This window comes from Geotrypetes seraphini, chromosome 4 (assembly GCF_902459505.1).
Source record: "Geotrypetes seraphini chromosome 4, aGeoSer1.1, whole genome shotgun sequence".
NCBI lineage: Eukaryota > Metazoa > Chordata > Amphibia > Gymnophiona > Dermophiidae > Geotrypetes > Geotrypetes seraphini.
The window spans coordinates 284,062,882-284,086,304 of record NC_047087.1 but is presented as its reverse complement, the minus strand read 5'-3'; the positions used below and the strand labels follow the sequence as shown (position 1 = coordinate 284,086,304).

The window sequence follows — 23,423 nt, the reverse complement described above, 5'->3', positions numbered from 1 at the left end:
GGTTGGTCGGGGGCACTGGCGCTGTGTTGGCGGGACCTGCCCCTGCTTCTGGCTCCGTGGTGGTGTCTGTGCTGTCTCGGCGAGACTGAAGAGGCAGAGGAGGAGGAGGTGGAGGAAGAAGATGAAGTTGTCCTGTATCGTTTCCTTCTTTTTCCCTGTTTGCAGCTTTGGTGATTGTTGTTTTTTGCATTTTGGCTGGTTTGCTGGGCAGAGTCAGTGCTCATGCTTGAAAAAGCACTGTCTTTAGGCTGTGCAGCTTTTAGGTGTAGCTGTGCCTTTAAGGGGGCAGATCCCGACGTGCTGACGTCATCGGGAGCTGGAATCGGAGCAGAGAGTGATCTCGGGCTGCAGGCAACATGGCGCCGTGCTGTATTGAAGCATGGCACTGTCGGAGCACTGGGGCAAGCAAGCGGAGGGGATAGGAGACCCTCGGTCGCTGCCATTATGGATTCTGCTCCCGCGGGTGGCCCGATCCTCGGGGCAGCCGTCGGGGGGGCTCTCGGCAGGCCCGACAGTGGCCCGATCCTCTGGGCAGCCATCGGGGAGACCTTCGGTGAGCCGGAAGGTGGCCCGATCCTCGGGGCAGCTGGTGGGGATGCTTTTAGCAGTCCGGACAGCTTCAGGAGCAGTCTGCCTTGCCGTTGCTGATCGTTTTCAGGCTGCAGGTGAGTCGGGTCTGTGGCTGGGAGTCCCGGGGAAGCTCTTTCTGGAGTCGGGTGTGCCGGAGGGGTTTTTGTAGTTTGCTGGGTTTTTTCCTTCCTCCGTTGGCCTTCTCCCGAGTTCTGTAGAGAATGGAGCCGGTTTCTTCGAGCCCTCGGGGACATTTTTAGGCACTGAGGGCAGGCAGTCATGAGGTGAGCCTCCCCAAGGCAACGGACACACACCTCGTGGGGGTCCGTGGAGCTCATTTTTCTTTTGCAGTCCGGGCATTTCTTGAATCCAGGTTTTGCTGCTGGTTTTTCTGTTCTTTCTGCCATCGTTTTCTCTTCTTTTTTTTTTTTTTTTAACATTTCTTCTTCTTTTGGATGGAGAGCATGATCCGTCCGTGAGGGCGGATGAACTAAACTGGATTAAATGAGGGACAGCACAGATATATATAGGGCTACCTGCACATGCTCAGATGAGGCTCCCAAAGCCTCACCTGAGCTCTGGGAGAGCAAATCCGAATTGGGGACGTAGATGATGTCACTAAAAGTGGGGCTGACTTATACTGCTTGTCCATGGAGAATGTGGGAGATGTTGTTTACACTCAGCAGGATTATTTTGCTTTCTGGAGACAGGGAAACATACCCAATCAGAGGACAGAACCTGGTTAAAGAAACAGCAAAATAGCTCAGTAACCCTCCCGAGCAAAATTGGAGGCAACCTGAGGAGTGCCCTTCAGATCGGCTTCTGATGTGCCCTCCGTGCTTATAAATCGGCAGTGATTTGTATTTATTTCACAGGCAGCTGCCTTAGCCCGTAGCGAACTCATGCTTCAGGGCTCTAAGGTGTGTGTGCCGGCTTCCCTTCTCTTCCCCCCCCCCCAGGACGTAACTTTCGGTTTCAGAGGGAAGAGAAGGGAAGCCGGCACGCACACCTTAGAGCCCCGAAGCATGAGTTCGCTACGGGCTAAGGCAACTGCCTGTGAAATAAATACAAATCATTGAGTTTGCGTCTCCAAGCCGGTGAAAGGTGTGTTTTTTGTTTTATTTTTTATGTTGAGCGGCGGCAGCAGCAGCAGGATTTGTGATAGATGACAGCCGGGCGGTCATCTAAATTAGCCGGGCGTAGCGCCCGGCTGAAAGGCCCTGGGGAGATCACTGCCAGAAATAGACTGTCATTGATTTTGCTAAATACTTCAGTAACAATCATTTTGCAGCAGTAGCTCTGAAAAGAATGGGTGGATCTAAGCTAATACTCCCACAAGATGTTAGATGGAACTCTGTAGTGGACTGTAGTTTGAGCAGTATATCAAGAACCGGCCTATTCTGATGACATCTGGTTGTAAATATAAAGATTATACCAGCAAGATTGAGTTTGTAGAAAACGTGACTTAAATCAAGTCTTTCTGACTAATGATTTAAATCAAATCCACTCTGGTCACTAGTCCAGTAGTGCCCTCAGTTTAACAAGCTGAATTTTATTTACAAGATGAAACTCACTGCAGTTAGGTGCAAGACTGTGCACAAGTGGGAAAAAGTTCTGACACTGCTTAAAGATATGAACTCATCTCCTGATTCATTTCAATGACGCTTTGTTTTGGATGGGAAGAAATTTTGTTTAGTCACCCAGGTATGGTGAGTGGGGGGAGGGGAAATGTAATAAAAGATTATTTAATCTTGTTAAAATAGCAATTAGCTTTACTATGTTTGTGCTTTGACTGAAATATTCTGGTATGCTGATATGTTATGCTTCCACTGTTGGGGGTTACTTAGGCTACTGCACAAGTGTATGTTTTTCTTGGTATTTTCAATAAAGAACTTAATACAAAAAAAAAAAAAATGGTCACTAATTACTTGATGTAGCTACTTGATGTAGCAATCTTCTGATTCTTCTTGTGATAATAGTTTCCTTTACAAATATCACAGCAGCATTTTAGGATTTGGCATGGTTTTATTATTTAAATTTCCACATTTTCTTACAGGTCTGCAGCATTAATTCTCGGTTTGCCAAAGTTCAAATCCTGTATATTGGATCAACACCATTAAAGAACACATTTAGAGGAACAATACGGTATAATCTTAAAGCTCACTTACTTGGATAATGATTTTATGTAGATTAAACTCTATTGATAGATCGAGCTAATGTGTGTATAAGGGCCTGGGTTTTGGATTCTGGGTATGTGGCATTTTTAAGTTAGGAAGAACTAACTAATGCAAAAGGTACTCACCATAATTATCTATCTATATCAGCGGTCTCAAACACGCAGCCCGCGGGCCACATGTGGCTCTCCAAGTTTTATTTGCGGCCCGCAGTCTGGACTGGATCATTCCCTTCCTTTTGGAGCAGCAGCGGGTCTGGCCGGTTCGTTCCGTTCAGAGCCGCGGGTTGGCGGCTCCTTGTGCTATTCGCTCCTGCATCGGAAGCCTCTCTGACATCACAACATCAGAGAGGCTTCAGACGCAGGCGCGGATCTCGGAAGGAACCACCACCCGCGGCTTTGAATGGAATGAGCCGGCCAGACACGCTGCTGCTCCAGTGGCGTACCAAGGGGGGGGCGGTCCGCACAGCTGGTCACCCTCCACTGTTCTTCCTGTTCTTCCAGGCTTGCGGCTCGTCTAGAGTAGGGGTGCCCAACTGCTTCCCTTCCCTTCTTACCGCCGGCACCATGCTCTTTCATCTCCCTGCTTCTCTCGCCGCCCGACCTCAATTCTGACGTCGAGAGGACGTTCTGGCTAGCCAATTGCTGCCTGGCTGCTCGGAATGTCCTTTCCGATGTTAGAATTGACGTCGGGTGGCGAGAGTTGGTCGGCCTCGTGGAGATCTCGGCCTGTTCCTGATGGCGCCAGCAGCAGCCTATTCCCCGGCGGCGGTGGCATGGGGGAGGGCAGGAAGGAAGAAAGGGGGGGGGCAGGGAGCCAGAAGGAAGAAAGAAAGAAGGGGGGGGGGGACAAGGAGCCAGAAACAAAGCAAAAAATGGGACAAGGAATCAGAGAAAGACAGACATAGAAAAAGAAAGAAAAAGTTGGGGGAGGGAATGAGGTCTGGAGGAGAGGAAGCATACAGGAAGCTGAAAGAAGAGAAGAAATATTGGATGCACAGTCTGAAGAATAAAGTGCAACCAGAGACTGATGAAATTACCAAACAAAGGTAGGAAAATGATTTTATTTTCAATTTAGTAATAGAAATGTGCTAGTTTTGAGAAAGCAAAGATATTAAACTTTAAATGTGAGTGCTGCAGAAAAAATAGAGTACTTGGAGGGCCGCAGAAAAAATAGTTAATGTCTTATTAAAGAAATGACAATTTTGCATAAGGTAAAACTGTTAAAGGAAAGTTTTATAAACTATAAAGAGTTTAACCTCATGCAAAATTGTCATTTCTTTAATAAGACATTAACTATTTTTTTCTGCGGCCCTCCAAGTACCTACAAATCCAAAATGTGGCCCCACAAAGGGTTTGAGTTTGAGACCACTGATCTATATATAGTCAAACCTTGGTTTGAGAGCATAATTCGTTCCAGAAGCATGCTTGTAATCCAAAGCGCTTGTATATCAAAGCAAATTTCCCTATAGAAAATAATGGAAACTCGGACGATTCGTTCCACAACCCAAAAACTTTAATAGAAAATACAGTTCTGTACATCTCCTACTTACCGCCTTCCTTTTCATTCTGCTTCTGAGATGGGCACACAGAATGCACTACTGAGATGGCACACAGGTTTTGTTTTTATATGGTGTGCAGGGTAGGTGTTGCCTATATATGGGTTTTTCAAGCTGGCCCAGTGGGTGCGGCTTGCATATCTGGAGCAGCCTATACAGGATTTTAAATCATCCTCCTGCCCTCCCTTACCTCCATCCCCTTACTCTCTCGCTGGCGGTGGCCTCCTTGAATCACGCCACCAGCGTTGCAAAGTAGGAGTGATCCACCCACCTTTCCTTACCTCCCTTGCTGGTGGCGGCCTCCTCGAATTCCTCCGCCAACGTTGCAGAGCAGGAGTTATCTTTCCATCTGCAGGCCAGCCCCGCGCTGCTTCCTGTATGGCTTTGCCATCAGTTCTGAAATAACTTCTAATATATGGATCAAAAAATGAAATATCAGCTTACAGGATCATTGTGTGTATCCATGTCAGTGTCCTGTAAGTTCTACATGGAGTGAACAGTATTTTGAATAGAAGGTGCTATATTGTATTAAATTATTTAGTCTTACATGGTTTTGTCATATGCTGTGTCTGTGAAAGAATATTTTTCTGACATAAGAATTGTCTTACTGGGACAGACAGAAGGTCCATCAAGCCAAGCCCAGCATCCTGTTTCCAACAGTGGCCAACCCAGGTTCCAAGTACCTAGCTAGATTCCAAATAGTAAAACAGATTTTATGCTGCTTATCCTAGGAATAAGCATTGGATTTCACAAGTCATCTCAATAATAGCCTATGGACTTCTCTTTTAGGAAATTATCCAAACCTTTTTTAAAACCTGCTAAGCTAACTGATTTTACCACATTCCAACGAATTCCAAAGTTTAATTATATGTTGTGTGAAGAAATATTTTCTCCAGTTTGTTTAAATCTACTACTTAGTAGCTTCATCGCATGCCCTCTGACTGTAATACTATAAACATTATTCCTAAAGGCATAATTTCAAGTAGAAGGTTAAGCTGAGAGCTGTAATGCCAAGTTTTTATTAAATATTTTCAACTTGGGAAAAAATAAAAAGAAACTACCGTAAATAACACACAGACTTGACACCCAACTCCCCCCTCACTTCTCGTAAATCCCTCCCCTTACAAAGAACATCTTGCAAGAAAAAGGAGTCAGCAAGTGGTTTCTGCAAGCTGACCACCAGCCAGATAATGATGTGCTCTCCCACTCCTGCCTCCCGAAGTTCCCAAGCAATGACTCTAAATGTGTCCATTCTTCTGCTTCAGGACTGTAACACCGCTTTATGCAGTGTGTGAGTCTTTCAAGCTTATGTTGGTGGCTGAGACACACAACAACCAATCCTCTTGAATTTTTCCCAGGGTTTGTTCCAATTTACACTTACCACCTAATAAACATAGCCTTTTCAGTCTCCACTGCCACTTGTGCCCCCAGTCACTCCAGTACCCAACATACAAAACTTAGCACACACCTGAAGCTGAGTATCTATGCATAAATAAGTGTTGAATCATATGAGTCCAAAACTGTTGTATCTTGGTATATCCACCAAACAGGAATAAAGGTTCCTTGTTCCATACAACAGCACCAGCAGAGATCAGAAACAACAGTTGAATACATAGCCTTTAATTTAGTGGGAGTCAGGTACCAGCATGTGACTATTTTGTATGCATTTTCCTTAAATAATACATTGAAGCTTTCTGAACCTCCTTAAAAATAGCTTTTCAAGATCCCATTCTGAGTTCCCCACTTAAGTCCCTCTCCCATTGCAGTATAGAGTTGAAATGTTTAAACTCCTTGCTCCTCAGAAATGTATAATAGACACCTGCTGTTTAAATTTCCTCATTGATAGCCATAAGTTTTCCAAATATTCTTTATCATCAGGGTCATCCTTCAACCACCCCTGAAGTTAATGCTTAACTTGAAGATAAGGGAATAAATCCCAGGGATCTAACCGATATTGCTCCCTTAATTTCTCAAGACACAAGGTCCCTTAGGTCTAAAACTGTGATGACAGATTTTTAATTTAAAGAAGCATCTCTTGAAGTTGAAGGGGGAGAAGATTAGAAAGAGGAAACCACATGTGCAGTACTTTTGTTCTTTTTTTATTTTCAAGTTTTCCATGGCTAACATGAGAGATAAGAAGAGATAGATGGAAAGGTCACCAGCTCTCACTAACCTTTTGTGTTTCTCGTAGAAAAGAAGATATCCGTGCCACAGAAAAAGACAAGGTAAATAATTATCTTTCCTATGTGTCTTAAATGTATGGTATATGTGTTTTAATCTATAACGGGTTACTGTTAGCAAACAGAGATGGTAAGAAAAGTAGGAAACAATGCATCTTGTAAAGGAATTTGATAGTGTGATTAAATAGAGGATATGAATCATCCAGTCAAATGCTCTTTATTAGTTTTATGTGCCCTTCCCCCACTCCCCAAGCTCCAAATGGTTTATGGATTACTTCTGCGAGAGAATCCATTGATCTTGCACTACATGCCCTCAACAATGTCCTCCCCAGTCATAGAGCCTGGCATCGGTTATCAAAATTACCCAAGAGGATATGCAGAGTAGCAATGCCTCTTGCCAAAGATTCCTGTCTCAGCCACCAACATAAACTCCGCCAAGCCTCTACTGTTCAGTTTGATTCTGCAGCCTTGCTGAGAACTTCTAGTTTTATTCTGCTCGTGATTTTATTTCTCAATTCCTAGTCTTTTATTTTCTTCGGTACCACGGGTTTGCCCTCGTGCTGAGGATCAACTCTGTGCGAGTGATCCTTCAGCGGGAAATCGCAGACATTTTAAAGTTTGCTTCTGGAGGGTGTTCTGTAAGCCTGAAACTGCAGTAAGCCCTCTGGACAGCCTGCAGATTGAATCGGGTCTCCAGGTTCAGGAGCCATCTCTCCCCTGGTTCGTCCGCAAAGGGCTGGAGCGCAAGCTGCTGTGGTTCCGAGGAGGTACGCCGGAATCAGAACCATGCCGCATGTCTTCCCTAATTACCCTGAGGAGTCCTGGTGGTCGTGATCTGAGGTGACAGGGAAGGTGAGGTAGCCAGAAGATCTGAAATATCCAGTTTAATCAGCTTCTGAGGTAATGATCTCCCTATGCCTGTACTGAGTATTGCTGGCTGCCTTTGAAGTCACAGATTTTGCCGATTTTGGAGGGTCCTCAAATTGGGGTTTTGGGGGGTTTCCCTACATGCCCTGGTCCCCCCACCTGTAAAATCCTAAAATTGCCGTTTTTAGCATTATCCTTCGTTTTTAACGTCTGTTTTTCTGTCAAGATCGGCACCCGTGGTGGCCATCTTGGATTTTCTTAAAAAGTTTTTAAAAGTATATTTTATCCCAAGACAAGCAGGCAGCATATTCTCTATATGTGGGTGACGTCATCCACGGAGCCCCGTCGCGGACAGCTTTTTAAGCAAACTTGATTGAAGATCTTAAAGTTTGCTAGTGCTGCACCGCGCATGCGCGTGTGCCTTCCCGCTCAGCTAGGGGGCGCGTCTCCTCAGCGTGGCCTCAGTTCTTAGTTTTCCGCGGAGCCAGTAAGCCCTGTCTTTCTTCTCTGCGTTCGTTTCTAAGTGCCTTCCTTCTTTTGTTGTTTTTACTTCAATCGGAGTCGCTATGCAATGCGTCTACAGTCTTTGTTATTTTTTACTTTTGGATTCTTTTTGGCCGGGGGACTCTGGTTTTCGTCTGTCCGCTTGGCCTTGGTGGCTGCGGCTACTTTTTCTCCCTATGTCCCGGCCTGTTACCGGGTTTAAAAAGTGCACGTAGTGCGGTTGGGTGATTTCACTTACTGACCCGCACCGTTGGTGCATCCTCTACTTGGGTTTAGACCACCCTACTGACTCCTGCCTGCATTGTGCCCTCTCCATCCTTGGGCTCTTCGACTTCGGCGGGCCAAGATTGCTGAACTATTCGGTGCCATGGATCAGCAGGCTGCCAAGGCCTCGGCCTCGGGTAAGTCTCTTCCTCCTTCAGGTTCAGCTACGCTACCTAAGAAGCCTTCCAGGCAGTGAGTGCAGTCCTGCCAGCCTCTTTGAGACCTCCTCCGAAGCGTGCCTCCAAATTACGGGAATACTCTACCTCGAGGTCGCCCTCCTTGGAGCGCACTGCTGCATCAGTCCAACCAGCTCCATTGGTCTCGGTTCCTATGTTTGAGGAATTGCTTAAGGCAATCCTGACCACGCAGCTCTCCTCAGTTCTCACCCAACTTGCCCCGGCCTCAACCCTGCACACCAGCCTGAGCGTCGCAGCGAGGTTCTCCGAGGCAAGCACCAACGGTCATGCCAGTTGTCCTCTAGTGATTCTTTACCTCTCCACTCGAAACGGGCGTCTCCGGCCGCCCGACCTTGCTTGAGGCACTGCTCCAAGCGTGCCTCGCCCTCGAGACGCCGGTCTTCCAAACGTCCTCATGATTCTCCTCCTAAGTGGGGTAGGTCTCCGGGGCCTCAGGCCTCGAGGCCCATTGAGGCATCGGCTCTTGCCGTGCCTGAGTGTCGGCCCCAGCTGTCTTCTGTGTCTCCTCGGTCTCCGCGTCGAGGCGGATCGGGGTCGAGGACTCAGAAAGTTTCTTCCTCCCTGTGCTCTCCGGGGCTTGTCCCCCGGTCTTCCATCCCTCGGACCCTGGGGTCTTCACCCTCCGGGCGGATTGCACGCAAGCATTCGTCGACGCCTCCCAGGTCTCTTAGCAGAGCTTCCTCGGCGTCCATGCTTGTTGACACTGATGTGCCTGCACAGTATTCGAGGGAGGCCTCTCCCTCTTTTTCAGCTGCCCCGAAGTCCAGATCCTTTTCTCCTCTGGAAGGGCACTCCTCGGCCAAGACTTCCTCCTTCACCAGGTTCGTGGTGGACATGGGAAAGGCCCTTCAGCTGGACCTCCAGTCTGAGTCCAGGTATACCCGGGAGTATTTGGAGGAGATGGAACTTCCTCATCTGCCGAGGGAGTCCCTGCGTCTCCCCTTGAATCCCGTCTTGAAGCAGACTTTCTTCCGCAATTTGGCGACACCTTTCGCCATTCCTGCCATACCGTCCAAGATGGAATCCCGCTATCAGACGATCCTGTGCAAGGGATTTGAAAGGGCCGAGCTCTCCCATCAGTCCTTGGCGGTGGAGTCTTCCTTGAAGAAATCTAATCCATCCAGGGTCTACACCGTTGTCCCGCCGGGCAGAGAGGGGCATACTATGGATAAGTTCTGCTGGTGCCTGTACCAGAATTCCATGATGGCAAACCGGGTCCTGAATTACAATTTTAATTTTACATCCTATCTCAAGCCCTGCATCAAATCCATGCCGTCTTTCCAGGAGGATTTGGCTGCCCATCGCTTGTCCGACTTTCGCTGGCTTCAGGATACGCTGTCGTAGATTCGCCTCTATATGCTCCAGGCTACTTATGATGCCTTTGAACTGTCCTCGCAGGTAATGGCTTTTGCGATAGCCATGCGTCGCCTGGCCTGGCTCCACATAGTTGACATGGACCCGAATCTGCAGGACCGTTTGGCGAATCTTCCGTGCTTGGGTAATGAGCTCTTTGACGACTCTATCGAGGCGGCTACCAAACGTCTTTCAGAACATGAACATTCCTTCGCCTCCTTGGTGAGACCGAAGCCGAAGGCTCCTCCTCCTAAATCATACAAATTGCCACCCTGGCGTTATCCGCAGAAGTCCACGCTGGCGTTTTCATGCCCACCGCCCTGGCGTCAGCAGCAGCAGAGGGCCCTCCAAAAGCCGCAAGCCCCTGCGACGGCTAAGCCTGCCCCGTCTTTTTGACTGTCCTGGTTTGAGCATGTCACCCCCGTTCGCCACGAACCTTCTCTTCTTCCCATCGGAGGTCATCTCAGCCTGTTCTGTCACCAGTGGGAGCTGATTACATCGGACCATTGGGTTCTCTCCATCATCCGAGACGGTTACTCCCTTCAGTTCCTGAGGGTTCCTCCAGACCTGCCTCCAATAGGACGCAACTTCCCCTTCTTCTGCAAGAGGTTCAAGCCCTCCTTCGCCTCCAGGCGGTGGAGGAGGTCCCTGTGTGTCAACAGGGCACCGGGTTCTACTCCCAGTACTTTCTAGTCCCCAAAAAGACCGGGGACTTCGCCCTATCCTGGACCTCAGAGCATTGAACAAATTCCTGGTCAGGGAGAAGTTCTGCATGCTCTCTCTTCCCACTTTGTATCCCCTGATGGACGAGGGGGATTAGCTATGCTCACTGGATCTCAAAGAGGCCTAAACTCACATTCCGATTCAACCGGCCTTTCGCAGATTCTAAGATTCCGGGTGGGGAATCTCCATCTACAGTATCGGGTTCTCCCTTTCAGCCTCACATCCTCCCCAAGGGTCTTCACGAAGTGCCTCGTTTTAGTGGTGGCGGCTCTGCGGACGCAGGGTCTTCCAAGTGTTCCCGTACCTTGACGACTGGCTCATCAAAGTGCCGTCCAGGCCGGAGGTTATTGCAGCGACCCAATGGACTATTATATTCCTCCAGCGTCTGGGTTTCGAGGTAAACTTCCCCAAGTCCCAGTTGTGTCCCTCTCAGTCTCTGCAATTCATTGGAGCGGTGCTGGACACTGTTTGCCTCCGCTCTTTTCTGCCTCGGCCTCGACAGGATACCCTCGTTCGCCTATGCCAGAGGATCTCCCTTCTGTCAACAGTTTCAGCCAAGCATATGATGATCCTACTGGGGCACATGGCCTCCACCGTTCATGTGACTCCTTTCGCCAGGCTTCATCTCCGAGTTCCTCAGTGGACCCTGCGTCCCAGTGGAGACACGACCGGGATCCCGCCTCTCAACACATTGTGGTGACTCCTTTGTTGAAACGATCTCTCCACTCTGGATGCTCTCTTCAGATCTGTCCAGAGGTTTTCTCTTTCACGCACCTCCCGCGCAGAAGGTCTTTACGACGGACTCTTCCGCGTACGCCTGGGGGGTACACCTTGACGGTCTGTGTGCTCAAGGTCTTTGGTCCAGCGCCGATTGTCACTGTCACATCAATCTGCTGGAGCTTCAGGCCATTTTCAACGTCATTTGCTTCAGGATCGCGTGGTTCTGGTTCGGACAGACAACCAGGTGGCGATGTATTATGTCAACAAACAAGGGGGTACAGGATCCCTATTCCTTTGCCAAGAAGCTCTATGGCTCTGGGGTTGGGACATACGACACATCTTCCTCCAAGCGGTCTACATCCAGGGCCAGCAGAACTGCCTGGCAGACAAATTGAACCGCCTCCTCCAGCAACACGAATGGATGCTACACTCCTCCACTCTGTGGCAGGTGTTTGCTCAATGGGAGATTCCGCAGATAGATCTGTTCACCTCCCCCCTCAACCACAAGTTGCCTCGTTTCTGCTCCAGGATTTACTCCCTGGACCGTCTCGAGGCGGATGCTTTCCTTCTCGATTGGACGGACCTGTTCCTCTATGCGTTCCCTCCATTCCCTCTGATTCTGAGGACTCTCGTCCAGCTCAAGTCTGTCCACGCTACCATGATTTTGATAGCGCCTCGGTGGCCCAGGCAGCCGATAGTTCTCCCTTCTGCTTCAACTCAGTGTCAGGGAGCCTCTGCTTCCGCCTGTGTTTCCTTCTCTGCTGTCTCAGGGTCAGGGTTCGTTGCTGCATCTCAATCTGCAGTCTCTGCACTTAACGGCTTGGTTCCTCTTGACGTGATTCCTTCCTTCTGTTTCTCTCAGTCTGTTCAGGATGTTCTCGAGGCCTCTCGGAAGCGTTCCACTCGCCAGTGCTACTCTCAGAAATGGACTAGATTTGCTGCGTGGTGTGCTACGCATCGCATGGAGCCTCTGTCTGCCTCCTTGTCTTCCGTGCTGGATTATCTGCTGCACTTATCTTGATCTGGTCTCAAATCGACATCTATTCGAGTCCACCTCAGTGCTATTGCTGCTTTTCATCAGCTGCTTTGATGGGGAAACCGCTCTCACTGCATCCGGTGGTTTCCCGGTTTATGAAAGGTCTTTTTTCAATGTCCATCCTCCCCTCAAGCCTCCTCCGATGGTTTGGGATCTGAATGTGGTTCTGGCTCAGTTGATGAAACCTCCCTTTGAGCCCATCGATAAGTCTCTTTTGAGGTATCTCACTTGGAAAGTGGTGTTCCTAATTGCCCTCATGTCTGCTCACAGAGTCAGTGAGCTGCAGGCTCTGGTTGCGGACCCACCTTTTACTGTTTTTCATCATGACAAGGTGGTCCTTCATACTCATCCTAAGTTCTTGCCTAAGGTGGTTTCAGATTTCCACCTCAAGCAATCCATTGTTCTTCCTGTGTTTTTTCCTAAGCCTCATTCTCATACACTCTTGACTGTAAGAGGGCGTTGGCTTTCTACCTGCAATGCACTCAAGCTCATCGGACAGCTCCTCAACTCTTCATATCGTTTGATCTGAATCGGTTGTGGCATCCTGTCTCCAAGCGCACCTTGTCCAACTGGTTAGCTGCTTGTATTTCCTTCTGCTACGCTCAGGCTGGTCTCCCACTGCAGGGTCGAGCCATGGGGCATAAGGTCAGAGCGATGGCGGCGTCTGTCGTTTTCCTCAGGTCCACGCCTATTGAGGAGATCTGCAAGGCCGCCACTTGGTCCTCGGTTCATACCTTCACCTCGCACTACTGTCTGGATACAGTCAGTTTTGCATAATCTGTTCTCCTAAATTGCCAACTCTCCCACTGTCCCATTCTGGTTAGCTTGGAGGTCACCCACTTGTAGAGAATATGCTGTCTGCTTGTCCTGGGATAAAGCACCATTACTTACTGTAACAGGTGTTATCCAGGGACAGCAGGCACATATTCTCGCAACCCACCCACCTCCCCTGGTTGGCTTCTTTGCTAGCTATCTGAACTGAGGCCACACTGAGGAGACGCGCCCCCTAGCTGAGCGGGAAGGCACACGCGCATGCGCTGTGCAGCACTAGCAAACTTTAAGATATTCAATCAAGTTTGCTTGAAAAGTTGTCCGCGACGGGGCTCCGTGGATGACGTCACCCACATGTAGAGAATATCTGCCTGCTGTTCCTGGATAATACCTGTTACGGTAAGTAACTGTGGTTTTTGGTCTTAGAAGCTTCGTTTTTGTTCTAAACTTCACAGATGGCCATCTCAGGACAGGATGGCATGAATTCATGCCTTAGATGCGGCGGATGGCAGCTGGATTCGTGGCCGTTTATCCCGTGTGCCGTGGGCCACGAGGGGTGTGAGATGTGAGTAGATCCCATGCTCCCCTCCTCTTGAGAAGCCCTAATGCCCTTAAATTCCACTGGAGTCGTGATTCCTGCATCTGGGGCACCTAAACTGGGTGCGGATGGCGTTTTTGTGAAACACAAGCGCAATTTCAGGAAAAAATCTCCACAGTCTGCTAATCCTGTGAGATATGAGACGCACAGAGCGGTTCCGGCTGCCGGTGCCTGTTTTTCACCAGATTTTTGGGGCTCTGAGGTATCTGAATGTAAACCCCCCCCAAAAAAAAAACCCAAAAACCCCCAGGAGAAGAAGGGGTTTTGCCTGTTTCTTCCACTCAGACTCTAGTACAACAGTCTGTTCCACTTTTGGATGTCAGCAAGATGATTTGTTCCTTTACTGAAGTACCAGAAAGCAGGCGGTTCGTCCCCATCCTTGCTTCTGCTTCGGTGTCTGTGCCGTTGCTGTCGCCTGTTTCTTCAGCAGAATCAGCAGAGGTGGCTAACTTAGTGGATCTGGGTGATACCCAGACCAATAGGTTCCGAGACCTTACGGATCGCCAGGCGGAATGCCGGCTCTTCAAGACTAGCCGCCTGCCCATCTTTATTTTTGGGCTACTGTGAACACGGAACCTGGTTTCAGATCATGCGATTCCGACAGAATGTACAGTTTGGAGTTCTATGCCTACGCTGTCTGCCTCTTTGCTGCAATGTGGTTTTGGCGGAAGTGCTGTTAGAAGTCTGGGAGTCCATGGAGGGTTTCCTTATCTTTGGACTTGGTACGCAGACCTAGTGCAGGTTGAGGGGTCGGTGTCTTCCTTGCCATCAGAGATTGCTCACCCAGGGCCCGATAGCCCTTCCAGTTCCGGACAGCTTGGTCTTGCGACCTGGGTCTGTATGCGTGGCCTTGAGGGCTAGGGGCTTCTCTTCTGCTGTCATGCCACATTTCTGTCATGTCACCCTGGAGAAGTGGCTCTACATTCTCTTGATTGTAAGCGTGCGCTGCCCTTCTACTTGAAGTGCACCGCTCCTCATTGTTCTGTTCCTCTCTTTTGATCCCAATCGCTTGGGTTGCTCGGTTTCTAAGCGGACCATTTCTAACTGGTTGGCCGCTTGTATCTCTTTGTGTTACGCTCAGGCTGGTTTCTCCCTGCCGGGTCGAGTCACGGGCCACAAGGTCAGAGTGATGGCGGCGTCTGTTGCTTTCCTCCGCTCGACTCCCATCAAGGAAATCTGTAAAGCTGCCACTTGGTCCTCGGTTCATACGTTCACCTCACATTACTGTTTGGATGCTTTCTCCAGGCGTGATGGCCATTCAGTTTTGCAAAATTTGTTCTCCTAAATTGCCTACTCTCCCTCCATCCCATTCTGTTTAGCTTGGAGGTCTCCCACATGTAGAGAATATGCTGCCTGCTTGTCCTGGGATAAAGCACAGCTACTTACTGTAACAGGTGTTATCCAGGGACAGCAGGCAGATATTCTCGCAACCCACCCACCTCCCCGTCGTTGGCTTCTTTGCTAGCTATCTGAACTGAGGACATGCTGAGGAGACGCATGCCCTAGGCGGGGTGGGATGGGCTCGTGCGCATGCGTGGGCCAATCACAAGCCTGAAGGTCTTCGAGCAAGTCTGCTTGCGAAAACATCCATTAGGGGGCTCCGTCGGTGACATCACCCACATGTAGAGAATATCTGCCCTGCTGCCCTTGGATAACACCTGTTACGGTAAGTAACTGTGCTATTTCTTTCTATTGGTTTTAAAAGTATTTCCCTGTAACTTCGAGTATCCTTAGTCTTTGTAATTTGTGGTAGAGTAAAAGATCGATCCATTTGTACCCATTCTACACCTCTCTGGATTTTATAGACTTCAGTCATCAGTCATATCTCTCCTCTGCCATCTTTTTTTCCAAACTAACCTCTTTAGTCTTTCCTCACATGAGTCTTCCATCCCCCCTATCATCTTGATCACTCTTCTTTGAACCTTTTGTAGTGCCACTATATCTTTTTGAGATAAGGTGACCAGAATTGAATGCAATACTCAAGGTGAAGTTGCACCATGGAGCAATATAGAGGCATTATAACATTCTTAGTCTTGTTTACCGTCCCTTTTCTAATAATTCCTAGCATCTTGTTTGCTTTTTGGGCACCATAGTACATTGGGAGGAAGGTTTCAGCATATTGTCTACAATGACTCTCAGATCTTTTTCTTGGGCGCTGACTCCCAAGGTGGACCCTAGCATCTGATAACTATGATTTGGGTTATGCTTCCCAATATGCATCACTTTGCATTTGTCCACATTAAATTACATCTGCCATTTGGATGCCTATTCTTCCAATTTCCTAAGGTCTACCTGCAATTTTTCACAGTCCGCACACATTTTAACAACTTTGAACAGTTTAGTGTCATCTGCAAATTTAATCACCTCACTCGTTCCAATGTCAAGATCATTTATAACTAAGTTAAATAGCATCAGTCTCGGTACAGATCCCTGTGGCACTCCTGTCCTATTCTGTCCTTTCTCCCATCCAGGTCTTATTGATCCATCTCCCTTTCTTTCCTTTCAGGATGTACTGTCCTCTTTCCAGTTTCTTTTAGGATCCTTTCTTCTCTCCCTTTTGGGTGTTCTCATAACTAGAATGGGAGCAGGAGATGGACAGGGTACACTAAATTTGTGCCAGTGGTATTAGTGGCCCTGTTCTATATCTATCTCATCTCACTGGGAAATTTACTACAAAGCCTAAGGCTCAATTTTTACATTTACGCAGACGACATTATTACTGTAGTGATCCCTTTAACCTGTCTGTCATCAGATTTTATTAATTTCTTAACCAACATCCTAAATCAAATTGAGCTCTGGATGATGTATCCAAATTTAAACTCAACACAGAAAAAACTAAATTCTTCTTGGCAACTCCCAACGAAAAGAAAACAAGATTCACATGAACAGTCGAGAATACAAAATTGATCAAACCATAAAAATACTAGGTGTAACCCTTGATAAGCACCTAACCCTGGAAAATCATATAGATCTATTGTTTAAGAAATGCATATTGGTCCTATGGAAGCTTCATACCATTAAAAAATTCTTTGACGAGTACAATCATCCATCTTGAGTACTCTGGATTACTGGAATATTATATACCTAGGAACTTATAAAAAGACACTTAATAAGCTGAGACTAATTCAGAACACTGCGGCCCGTCTAATCTTTGGTTTAAAAAATGGGAACACATTACCCCTTATTTTCAGAAACTTCACTGGTTGCCTGTGGAAATCTAGAGTTCTCTTCAGTTTGCCTGCATTAGCTACAAAGCTGTTTTTGGGATGCTACCAGCTTACCTTGCCTCTCAGTTCACTTTATACTGTTCTAATAAGAGCACCCGCAGAATAAATCTATTTAACTATCCCTCCCTGAAATCATGTCAATACAAGAAGTTTTTTGATAGAATGTTATCATTCCAGGCAGCTAAATCGAACACATGGCTTGGAAAAACCCATATTTGAGGCCACTTCTTACGTTGACTTTAGAAAATTACTGAAAACACGTCTGTTTGACAAGTTCTAAATCTCTAATCATGTTCCTCCTATCTCATTATCAATTCCCAACAGCTGTCCACATCTTAATTACGCCACTGTTCCAACTTTTAGATTTTAGATTTAACTGATGTACTCTTTCAACTGTAATTGTATTTCAGATTGAATGTTTTTACCTTGTATCAGATTGAATGTTTTTACCTTGTATCTCAATCACTGACTGTATGTATCTCTGTTGTAAACCGCTTTGAACTTCTGGTATAGCGGTATATAAGAAATAAAATTATTATTATTATGTAGGGATAGGATCGTGGAAGATGCACCTGAGCTCTCACCCGTTCGTCAGTTTATGTTGATGTACTATTAGGAAGTTTGAAATCTGAATAGGAGTAGTGAAATGTACATCTCCTTATGTTGTGTTCACTTAGCAAGCTTTGCATTATATTAGTGTAGTGCCAATTAATTTGTCTTGCCAAAAATAGTAGCATTAGAGATTCACTTAGGGCTGCTTTAAATACTACTTGATACTTGAAAATAATTATGCACTTTATTGTGTTAATGTTTTAGTGCTAGTTGTGCTTAAGAGTTCTATGAGGATTGTATAATTCAAATGACTTCTTTGAATCTGTAATTTGTTTTCTCTCTCACAGGTGGAGGTGTACAAATGTTTTCGACCTGGTGACATTGTTTTGGCAAAAGTGGTATCCTTGTATTTTGTTTCAGATTGTGTCTGAATTCAAGAGGGCCTGGGATAGGCACGTTTGATCTCTCAGAAAGAGAAAGAATGGTTACTGTGAATGGGCAGACTAGATGGGCCATTTGGCCTTTATCTGTCGTCATGTTTCTATGTTTCCCTTCTGGTTTTCTTTGTGATTAGTTTGCTTTTAAAGAATAAGAACAGAAACAGGGTGTAGCTTTATTTTCATCTTTGAAATTGGCAAACATTGTTCAGGTTCCCCCTGGAGTGCCCAGTAATGTATTACAAAAATTTCTATTAGTGAGTTGGACTTATGCTCTTCCCCGTTCAAGTCCTAATCTCAAAACTAAAACCCACCTCAGGCTCAACACCACCAATCCTCCTCCACGTTTGCACTCATAATAAGAGCACTAGTGGAATCCCAACCAATAAGAGCTTCACTGCACTACAAACAAAGCTCCTACATCGTATACCAACCAACCCCCTTTAGCTCTAGCCCTTCTAAAGGACCTCCCCACCAGCACACAGATACATCTTGAAGAAGAACCGCCCCCCACATTCAATCAGAAAATGACATCCTGCACAACAAAACGCCTGCTCGCCCTCCTACTACTCTTCCTGCTCCTAACAAAATGGAAAACATCTGGATACCACATCCTCCCCCATCCCAAATCAAAACCCATCTATTCAAAAAATTTATACCAGATGTCATATCTCTAACCTGGATTCCCCTCAGCGCAACTCCCCCATCCTCCCCCCTTCACCAGTTACCCTTCTCTTCAAAGCCATCAAGCATGTCAACTGCTTCCCTAACTGTTTATATACTGGAACTGCACTATCTCCTATTTGTACAGCATCCCGAATTGTAAACCCACAGGAATAGCCCAATCTTCCCTGCCATTTCCCATTCCCTAAACTACTGCACCATTCTTCTTGTAACTCTTCTGGAAATATCCAGCAGTCTCTTTGTAATTATCCTGGAAATGTCCAGTTGTCTCTCTTGTAATCCGCCCAGAACTGCAAGGTTGAGGCGGAATAGACATCAGTAATGTAATGTATGTCTGTCTTCCACAAAATGCTGTGTGTTATGGATTGAGACAAATGTGAGCACATTGACTAGGTTTTAATCTGTTCAGGCTTAGAATTTATAATTAGAGAGAGCAGTAGAAATCCTTCTTAAGTGTCATAGCCATTGAACTACTTACCCTATTTTTCGCTCCATAAGATGTACTTTTTTTCCACCCAAAAGTGGGGGGAAATGTCGGTGCGTCCTATGCAGCAAAGATACCTATTTTTTTAAACACCCCATCCCATCGTACCTTTTTAAATGCCCGCACCCATTACGGCTCTCCCTAGCATCGGTGAGCGTCCGGCTGTCTTCTTGGCTTTCTCCTCAGCATCCTCCGTATTCCCCCCTTTAAAGCTAATTAGGCTCGTGACAGGCGGGACCTTACCTACAAGCTGCTTTCCACACCCAGCAAGAGAGGGTTGCCTTCCCGCTCTGTGACCACCGCACAGCTAATTATGGCAGCCTACAGAGGAACCTAGCAGGCTGCCATTGGCCCTCCGTAGCACGTTTCCTCTGCCGTGGTCCTGCCCCTGACATCAGAAAAGGCAGTTAGAGAGGCCCCTGACATCAAAGCGGCAGTTAGTAGAGGCCAAATTTCGCATGGAGGAGTCTCTAGCAAAGAACATCCAGAAGGGAGATAATCCTTCTTCAGGTATATTAGTGACTAGAAAAAAGAACTCGGGTGGGATAGTACGACTCAGAAAACCAGACGGAGACCATGTAGAGACGGACTCGGAAAAGGCCCAACTGTTAAATGAATACTTCTGTTCAGTCTTCACCCGCGAGGCGCCAGGAATCGGCCCTCTGCCACAGACAAGGATTAAATCAGTAGACCCGTTTAGGAATTTCAAATTTACACCCAGCAGTGTCTACTGCAAGCTGTCAAAAATTCAAGGTCAACAAGGCAATGGGGCCTTACAACCTACACCCTAGGGTACTCAGGGAGTTGGGTGATGTCTTGGCGGAACCACTATCCGCGCTCTTCATTCTCTCCCTTAGTACAGGTAACGTCCCGATGGACTGGAAGACGGCTAACGTCATTCCACTACACAAGAAAGGCATCCAGGATGGAGATGGCAAACTACAGACCAGTGAGTCTCACTTCAATAGTGAGCAAACTAATGGAAACCCTAATCAAACGCAATTGGATAGGATCATTGACGAGGAGAATCTGCGGGATCCCCGCCAACATGGATTTAACTAAGGGGCGATCCTGCCAATCCAACCTGATCGGCTTCTTTGACTGGGTGACGAGGAAGCTGGATGTTGGTGATGTCCCTGGACATCGTCTACCTAGATTTCAGCAAAGCATTTGATAGCGTGCCACACCGCAGGTTGCTGAACAAGATGAGTTCTTTAGGTTTGGGCGACACACTAACCAAATGGGTTGGGAACTGGCTTGGAGTTAGGCTTCAGAGAGTGATGGTGAATGGCACCCCCTCCGAGATGTCGGAGGTGATAAGTGGAGTGCCACAGGGCTCCGTCCTGGGCCCGATCTTGTTCAACATCTATATAAGAGACTTGACAGAAGGGCTCCGAGGTAGAATAACATTGTTTGCCGATGATGCCAAACTGAGCAATGTAGTGAGCAAAAAGCACAACAGACAAAAAAGCAATGACAGACGATATGGTGCATGACTTACTTCTGCTGGAACACTGGTCTAGTCCTGGCAACTCAGTTTCAATGCCAAAAAAATGCAAAGTCATGCACCTGGGAAGCCAAAATCCATGCAAGATCTACACCCTAAATGGCGAGATCCTGACAAGAACTGAAGCAGAAAGAGACTTGGGGGTGATTGTCAGGGAAGACATGAAGTCTGCAAACCAAGTGGAGCAAGCTTCATCCAAAGCAAGGCAAATCATAGGTTGCATACGCAGGAGTTTCGTCAGCCGTAAACCTGAAGTCATTTATGCCACTGTATAGATCCATGGTGAGACCGCACCTGGAGTACTGTGTGCAATTCTGGAGGCCGCATTACCGCAAGGATGTACTGAGACTGGAATCGGTCCAGAGAATGGCCACCAGGATGGTCTCGGGACTCAGGGAGCTCCCGTACAAGGAGCGGTTGGGGAATTTGCAGCTCTACTCACTCGAGGAGCGTCGAGAGAGGGGAGATATGATCGAGACATTCAAATATCTCACGGGCCGCATCAAGGTGGAAGAAGACATTTTCTTCTTCAAGGGTCCCGCGGCAACAAGGGTGGTTGATCGCTGGAATAGTCTTCCACTTCAGGTTATTGAGGCCACCAGTGTGGCGGATTTTAAGGCCAGATGGGATAGACATGTGGGATCTATCCACAAAGATAGATAGGGAGGATCACTGGAGTGGGCAGACTTGATGGGCCGTGGTCCTTATCTGCCGTCTATTTCTTGTTTCTATGAGGCCAACGGCAGCCTGCTAGGTTCACTCTGCAGGCTGCCGTAATTAGCTCAGCGGCGGTCACAGTGCGGAAAACGACTTCTCGACAGAAAGGGAGAGCTGTGTCTCCCCCGATCTCCTGCCACAGGTAGAGGGCAAGAAAGAGCAATTGCTGGGGAGGCGATAAGAGCCTGCCAACTCCAGAGCATGCATTTGGACCCGGGCAGAAACTGCAGCCCTGCACTGTGAGGGCTTTGCCACCCATCCCAGCTGAACCCATCACTGTCTGGGAGCCAGACAACGACCTCGCAGGAAGCAGCGGAGGTAAGGCCCCACCTATTGTGAGGTACCCAATGGGACGCTGGATCTGGCCCCGGGGGGGGGGGGGGAGAGTCAAAAGGACCTTGAGGAGGGGTGGGAAACAGACTTGAAGACAAGGCAGATGCTGGACTAGAGGGGGTAGAGAGGGGAGGACTCAAAATGTTAGCAGAAGGAAGATAGAGAGAGTGAGAAACCTGAAACAAAGGAGAGGCAGAAGAGAGGGGGCAGATGTTGGACTTGGGGGTGTATAGAGGGAAGAGAGAGAGAGAGAGACTGCAGAGAGGTGGAAAAGATTCTGGACCAGGGAGGGAGGAAGGAAGGAAAGAGAGAGAGAAGCAGAGAAAGACCTGGAAGAAAGGAGAACAAATGTTGGACATTGGGGGGGTGGGGGGTGTAAGCAGAAGAAATACAGAGAGAGAGAGGCCTGGACCAAAGGGGAAAGACAGGAGGCAGATGCTGGACTAAGGGAGGTGCAGACAGAAGAGACAGGGGGAGAAACCCTGAGGAAGAACAGAGAGAAGCAAGATCATAACAGAGGAGGGGAGAGAGAGGGAGACCTAGAACAAAGGTGGTGGTAGGTACAAAGGAGAACTGACACTGGATCTGGGGAGAGTAAGCAGAGGGAAAAGAGATAGAGACCTGGACCCAAAGTGGATGGGGCTGGATTGTGAAAGAAATGTTGGATGCACAGTCAAAAGGAAGTCCAACCAGAAACTAATTAAATCACCAGACAATAAAGGTAGGAAAAATTATTTTATTTTCAATTTAGTGTCAGTTTTGAGAATTTATATCTGCTGTGTGCATATGAATAATGAAAGGAAAAAATTGTATTACAATTAGTAGGGGAGGGGGGGACAGGATGCAGAGCCTGGCAAGGAGTATGGGATTGGGTGCAGAGCATGGCAGGGAGTGAGGGGGGGGGGCTGGATGCAGAGCCTGGTATATGTTTGTACACAATTTGGTTTAGAATGTTTTTTTTTTTTTTTGCTTTCCTACTCTAAATCTAGGGTGTGTCTTATGGAGCAAAAAATATGCTATTGATAAAATTTAGCCAGAATCAATTTTCATGGCAACCCATTGGATTTCTGACACAGAAACAAGAGCCATAACCACCTGCTGGTATAAAAAAAATTGCCAAATTGGTTTTTCTGGTGCTATTGATCTCTATACTCCTCCTTCATTGGGAATGCGCAGAACACTTCTTGGGATTTATTTAATATACCTTGTTTGCCCATAGAGAACCTGGCTAGGTTCACATTTTTTTCCTTTACTCGTTACAAGATTTCTCTAGGGGATGTGCAGTCCAACTATCTGCTGACCACAGCAGAAAATGAGCTAGGAGTGGTGGTGGCACGTAGCGAAGCAGGTAAAAAAAAAAGTTGTGAAGTACATACTAGAATCATTGCACATAAGCACATTTCCCTTGCTCAACATGACAAAAGTCCACTCTAGTATCAAGCCTTTTGTCCACTTCTTCCCTCCCTCTTTTAATGCTGGTTTAGGCACCTCGCTACTGCTTTTCTCTTCTTCAGGATTTTCACAGCTTCGCATGTTTGTGCTGCAGAGGTTTCCCTCGGGGATAGCTCTGGTTGCGGGAGATCGCAGACTTTACTGGCAAAGTCTGCTTCCAGGGGGTTGACTACTCTGCAGTGCTCTCACCTGGACAGCCTGCATTCACAGATTTCAGAGTGATCCCCTCCTTTCTACCAAAGGTGGTCTCTAGTTTCCACATCAACCAGGAGGTGCAGTTGCCTACCTTTGTAGCCTTGGGTTCACCAAACATGACAAAGTGTGATTTCAAGGTGTTGAAATCACTGGATGTGCACAGACTTTAGCTGAGGTACTTCGAGGTCACAAACAAGTTTTGTTTGCCTGATCATTTGTTCATGCTGGTTGGTGCAGCCCGTAAGGGCCAACTGGCTTCAAAAACCACCATTTCAAGATGGATCTGCATGTCTATTTCATTCGCCTATAATGGAGCTGAA

General features: G+C 47.3%; 1 protein-coding gene across 7 annotated transcripts in view; it reads left to right on the top strand.

The window, feature by feature from the left end:
• Positions 1–23,415, top strand: part of EXOSC1 (exosome component 1) — a 47,109-nt gene extending 23,694 nt beyond the window's left edge. For 4 of the 7 annotated variants that reach the window (XM_033940246.1, XM_033940252.1, XM_033940251.1 and 1 more), the window contains exons 5-8: positions 2,627–2,715; positions 6,494–6,527; positions 17,642–17,692; positions 22,720–23,415. In XM_033940246.1, coding sequence (XP_033796137.1) covers positions 2,627–2,715; positions 6,494–6,527; positions 17,642–17,692; positions 22,720–22,890 — 345 coding nt within the window. In that variant the 3' untranslated portion in view covers positions 22,891–23,415. The remainder of the gene's footprint in view (positions 1–2,626; positions 2,716–6,493; positions 6,528–17,641; positions 17,693–22,719) is intronic. The other 3 variants (XM_033940248.1, XM_033940247.1, XM_033940249.1) reach the window with 2 other exon arrangements.
• The last annotated feature ends 8 nt before the right edge of the window (positions 23,416–23,423 follow it).